At 36.3% G+C, this 6,232-nt stretch overlaps 1 protein-coding gene and 2 pseudogenes across 1 annotated transcript; 2 read left to right on the forward strand and 1 right to left on the reverse strand.

Moving 5' to 3' along the window:
- Positions 1-1,846: 1,846 nt before the first annotated feature.
- On the forward strand, positions 1,847-2,613 carry LOC114420674 (annotated as a pseudogene).
- Positions 2,614-4,063: 1,450 nt separating this feature from the next.
- LOC114420675 lies at positions 4,064-5,105 on the forward strand (annotated as a pseudogene).
- A 456-nt stretch (positions 5,106-5,561) lies between these two features.
- On the reverse strand, positions 5,562-6,232 carry LOC114419595 (histone H3.2). Its single transcript, XM_028385311.1, has one exon. It carries the CDS (start codon positions 6,132-6,134, stop codon positions 5,724-5,726), a length of 411 nt encoding a protein of 136 aa, XP_028241112.1. The 5' UTR covers positions 6,135-6,232; the 3' UTR covers positions 5,562-5,723.

Below are 6,232 nucleotides of genomic sequence, written 5' to 3' on the forward strand. Positions count from 1 at the left end.
ACTGAAATTTATATTCATGAGAAAGATGAAAGTTGGTTCGGAATCTTTAATCGCTTGTGTTAACCAACGAGGACATTTTGCTTGGTACTCCCATGGCTTCATAATTCAATTTGATTTAACGTTTTATTATTTAATTAAAGGAGCCTCAAAGACTACTACTATGGGAAGGCAACCCCACAAAAATCTTGCCACAGAAAATCTCTACATCCCACAGGGAATATGTACGTTGGAATAGAAACTATGGGCCCTAAATGCATTTTAAGCATGCCATAATTTCCCTAGAGCCGTAAAAACTGTGTGCCAAAGAAACCACGTGCTGAATGAGAAGTCGTACACCCACCTCTAAGTATAGCCTGCAAAAGGTATACATGTTCAAAACAACAACTTTATCTCATTCGCCTATTTGCAATAATAGTTTGATGATCGCCGCCACTGCTTTTAAGTTGGTGAATTCATTACCTCCTACTTGAAATAATGATATTTCAGCCATGTTTGACTTGAGAATTTGTGGATATTAGAATTACTTCACTTTCAAGTGCATGCACTTTTCCTTTGTCTTCATACGATGAAAATTATATGGATACATACTATTACCTTTTTCATAAATTAAGAGTCAATTAGATATCGCATGCAAAATTAGTTGAAAAATTTATATGTAATGATATGAAATTATTTAATAACTTCTCCCTGAGTGTTAGTATTCTAAAAATTCGTTATAGTATAACTTTTTCAACATAATACCAAAATTACTTTTTTATCACTTTTAATCAAACTGAAATTTTGAAACGAAATTAAACGTTTTCATTAAAATCATTTCTCATTATCTTAAAATTAATTCTCCAAGCAGTCAGGCACAGGCACAGGCACAGGCACAGGAGAAACATTCTTTTGTTGACGCAGTAGGTGTCGGGCTTCTTGAGTTACATTTTGACTTGAAAACTAAATCTACAAAAAGGCGCAGGTGAAGTAGACTTTTCAAAACAATTGACATCTTAAAATCTTCAATTTATTTTAAATCAAAAAACAATTATTTTTGTCTTTATTTCAACTTTGTATTAAGAAAAATATGTGAAAAAAATAATTTAATCAAGAACAATAAATTACATATGCCTACGAGACAAAAAATGCACCCGTATCAGTTGCTTATAAAAAGGAAGCATTTGAAGCCTGTTTCCTCAGGTTAAAAATGACAAAAATATCAAATGGGTTCCTTTTATAAATTATTTATCTAAATGGGTCTATTTTTAAATTATTTATCCTATGAAACTGTTTTTTTTTATTACAAAGCACCTTCCACTGAAGGTCAGAAGGAGATAGAACGGAGAAGTTGTTGAGGGTGATGAGGCCAGTGGCATTTTCCTCTACACTTTGCTTTAATTCGCTGAGGATGAGACCATGGAGATCAAAATTACAAAGGAGCAAATCAAGGGTCTTGTTGTCGTAAGTTTCAAATACCCTTTTTTTCCCTAATGATTTTTTTTTTTAGTATGAATCAACGATAATCACAACAGAATTTACAATAATAACTCATGTACCATACATTCTCCTCAACCAGTTAGATCCCATGATTTTTTTCCTATTGATTGGCTTCATCATATTAATTACATATTAGTATTTTAATGAATAGAGCTAGCTTGTGTATTCAGTTTGACAAATAATTGTTATTTATATTAGGTTTAAACATATTTTTTATATTTATAATATATTTATTTTTCAATTTGAAAATGTAAGTAACAAAATAAATAAATAAGCATTTTTAATAGTAACCAGAAAAAAATATATTAAAAATATGAAAAATATATTTAAACCCAATACAAGAGTTAGCTCCCTCACTAGTGGCACGTGCATGGAATGTATCTAGATTCTAGACTAAAAACATCCTAGTATTTTTTATAGTTTATGTTCAAATTAAAGTGAATGATCAACAATTGCAGTAACTAATAGACACTTTTTTTGTGTGCAGGATTTCTTCTCGGCAGGGACGGATTCCACGGCTGTAGCAACAGATTGGGCATTGGCAGAACTCATCAACAACCCCAAAGTGCTACAAAAGGCTAGAGAGGAGATCTACAGTGTTGTGGGAAAAGATAGACTAATTGACGAAGCTGACATTCAAAACCTTTCTTACATCAGAGCCATTGTGAGATTAATGGGTATGTGATCCCAGAGGGAGCATTGATACTTTTCAATGTTTGGCAAGTGGGAAGGGACCCCAAATACTGGGACAAACCATTGGAGTTTCGTCCCGAGAGGTTCTTAGAAACTAAAGGGGCCAACATTTTCAACTTCTCCCATTTGGGTATGGGAGGAGAATGTGCCCTGGTGTCAGTTTGGCTACTTCAGGAATGGCAACACTTCTTGCATCTCTTATTCAGTGCTTTGATTTGCAAGTGGTGGGTCCACAGGGGCAGATATTGAAAGGTGTTGATGCCAAAGTTAGCATGGAAGAGAGACCAGGCCTCACGATTCCAATGGAACATAGTCTCATGTGTGTTCCACTTGCAAGAATTGCAGCTAAACTCCTTTATTCATAAGCTACAATATACATCTTCCTGTTAGCATGGCAATTGTTTTATATTGTGATAGTAATTATTTCAACAAGGTGTAATTGATACACCAACACATACACGGGCTTGCCCAATTTGTCTTTGTTTTGATAGTATCATGTAACTTTAAAAAAAAAATCTTTTTCTTTTATTTTCATCAAGTATTGTAATGACTTCATTTTTTTATTTTTAATAGCACTACTGTCCTTTTTTCTTATACTTTTTTATTATCTCAACTAATTTGTGGTAAGTCTCGTACATTAACACAATTTCGTGAATATATGTTCTTGAAAATTAGAAAATCATTCATTTACACAAGTAGAAAACAATTAAAAATTGTGACTGGTTCCTGTTATTCTAAATATACAACATACAAAACTTATTTAATTGCATGATCTTCTTATAGTAATGGGACTCAAAATCGAGACATTTTTTATATTATATTTTAACCTGTCATTTTTAAATATTTAAAATATATATTTTTTAAACACCATTTATATATCGTTGAAGTGTTTAGTTGAATAAAACTATTGGCTCAAATATTAAAATTAATTAAAATATTATTGTTAAATCAACTTATTGACCAATACTCATGTTGTATTAGTGTCAATAAGGTATTAGTATTGAAGTATATCTAACACTCTTTTGGTAACGAGTACATCCAACCCCGTAATACCTAAGAGGGGAAGTGTTTTTTATTCATTGATTGAATTCTTTGTTATGTTTGAATCTTAGCCCTTTGTCATTCTCATGTAGTTAAACTGAGATGATAAGGATGATAATTTTTTTTCAGTGATAAAGATGATAATAAGGAACATAATTGAGCCTCTTTCTGTATGATTTTTCTTTTATCTTAAAAACGTTGTAGGTTCACGCGGTAAAAAAAAAAATTGTAGGTCCACATTATAAAAGATTAAGATTCCGCAATTATGATACACATCATTCAAAAACAACTTGAATAGTCACGAAGAGGGAGCTATTTGAGATTTGAGTTTCATTATTAAAACAATAGGCATAACATAAATGAATCTGCTCTCTCAAAATCGTTCCTACGGTTTCTCCCATTTCACAAGATGTACGTGACACCTTTTCATTACCCTGATTTTTCATACATTAGTGACTTCTTTCCCCTTATAAAGTGTGTGACCTATGTAACTGCGTTCCTATAATAACTGTGTGTTGAACACCGTTCATATTTAGCTACTTCTTGTGAACAATAAAACTTGTGCACTCAAATAGATTCTTCTGTACAGGTATTTGATTTCTTGCTACTAGTCTTCATTTGTCTTGCATAAATCGATGCTGCTAATGTTCTCTTTACGTCATTCTATTCCTTAACCATTGCAGCATTGTGAAGCAACCGGTCCAATAGCATAAAAGTAGGAGAAATCAGAAATGAGTCCTCTGGCTATATTTCTGGTCTATTTACTTTTGTTATAAGGTAAGTTTGAAATAACACAATCCTTTTCTGCTACAGAATTGAATCTTATCTTACAAACAACATGACATGACAACAATTTTCATGTAATTTTGCAGGATCAAAAGCATCAAGCAACATTGGTGTGAACTATGGCCAACTTGGGAACAATCTACCCTCTCCTCATCGGTCCATTGAGTTACTAACAGCAATGAAAGCTTGTGGTGTGAAAATCTAAGATGCCAACCTCGAGATTTTAAGGCTTTTGTCAAATACCAACTCAGTTTCCATCATCATCCCAAACAATGATATCTCAGGCATTGCTGCAAACCAAAGCATAGCTGATGAATGGTTAAGGAAAAATGTCCTCCCCTACTACCCCAACACCATGATCCGCTACCTACTTGTGGGCAACGAAGTGCTGAGCTACAATTCAGAACAAGGCCACCAAATGTGGCGTGATCATGTCCCATCCATGCTACGTATTGAAAGATCCCTCAGAGCTCAGAACATCAGAGACATCAAAGTTGGCACCCCATTAGCCATGGATGTGTTGCAATCAACATTCCCACTTTCGAGTGGCGTGTTCAGATCAGACGTAAGAGACATCATGATGGCTTTGCTCTATTCAGGGCAAATTCCAGCAGCATAAGCGACCTTGGCAGTGGCTTGGTCTACACCAACTTGTTGGACCAAATGCTGACTCGCTCATCTTCGTCATGGCTAAACTCGGGTACCCCAACATCAACCTCGTGATATGCAAAACAGGTTGGCCTAACTCTGGCGACGGAGAAGAACTTGGAGCAAATGCAAGCAATGCAGCCACATACAACCGCAACCTTATTCAAAGAATGACAACAAAACCTCCCATTGGAACCCCAGCTAGACCCAGGGTCACAATAACCACCTTCATCTTCTCACTGTTTGGTGAAAACGAAAAGCCTGGTCCAGGAACTGAGCGACACTAGGGCTTATTACACCCTGATGGAACCCCAATTTATGAAATTGACTTAACAGGAAAACAACCCATGACAGATTCTGCAGCATTACCCGCTTCAAAAAACACACCATACAAAGGAAAGGTGTTGTGTGCAGCAACCAGGGAACCAAACAAAACAGAGTTGAGAGAAAATTGCACTTAAATGATATTTAGGATCATTCGTGAAAGTAAAGGATCGATTTTAGGTTTTCTTAATGGAAAGACTAAAAATAAAACAAAAATGAGTGAAATTTACACTTATTGAAGTGTAATGCATTGAAACTTTCACTGACGAAGTGACAAACTTCAACATGGCGTTATGAACAACGAAAGCAATCCTCACCCCAATAGCTTTCAGAGTTCGGATAAACTAATTCAAATTTAAAAATGAGATCAAGACATTCTAATAACTTATCCATGATTATGAAGCCAAACACAATCAAGCTAATATCAAACCATATAGTTCAACAAATTTCACGTTTCAAATATACAATCTTCATGAAAAGAGGTATGTTTAAACCCGCATGGTGGCCCTTATTCTTTCATACAGAGAGGGCAGACGTTAAATCTTGAATTCACTCAAATAGCTTTGACAAGCATTCAACAGAACTCTACATCGTATAAACAAGCTTTAAAATTGAAGAGAACCAAATTCAATTGAAGAACAAAAGCGATAATTTCATTGGTAAAGCGTTAACATTACAGAATTCTTAAAGAAAACCGCAATTCAATCTAACTAAGAACGCTTGAAATTATCTATACAAAAGGACAGGGATTAGGTTTAAGCGCGTTCGCCCCTAATGCGCCTGGCGAGCTGAATGTCCTTGGGCATGATAGTAACACGCTTGGCATGAATGGCGCAGAGGTTCGTGTCTTCGAAGAGACCGACCAAGTAAGCCTCGGCGGCCTCCTGGAGCGCGGAGACGGCGGAGCTCTGGAACCGGAGGTCGGTCTTGAAGTCCTGCGCGATCTCGCGGACCAAGCGCTGGAACGGAAGCTTCCGGATGAGTAGCTCCGTGCTCTTCTGATACTTCCGGATCTCGCGCAGCGCCACGGTTCCCGGCCTGAATCTGTGCGGCTTCTTCACGCCGCCGGTCGCCGGAGCCGACTTGCGAGCCGCCTTAGTCGCCAGCTGCTTCCGCGGCGCCTTGCCGCCGGTGGACTTGCGGGCCGTTTGCTTCGTTCGAGCCATCTGAGAAAAATACAACGGGATTTTGTTTTGATGAAAGTACAAATTATTTGTTATATTTTCGCTTCTTGTTCCTGTTTGAAGTAATGTAGAATTCGTTA

The sequence above is a fragment of the Glycine soja genome, chromosome 7 (assembly GCF_004193775.1).
Source record: "Glycine soja cultivar W05 chromosome 7, ASM419377v2, whole genome shotgun sequence".
Classification (NCBI taxonomy): domain Eukaryota; kingdom Viridiplantae; phylum Streptophyta; class Magnoliopsida; order Fabales; family Fabaceae; genus Glycine; species Glycine soja.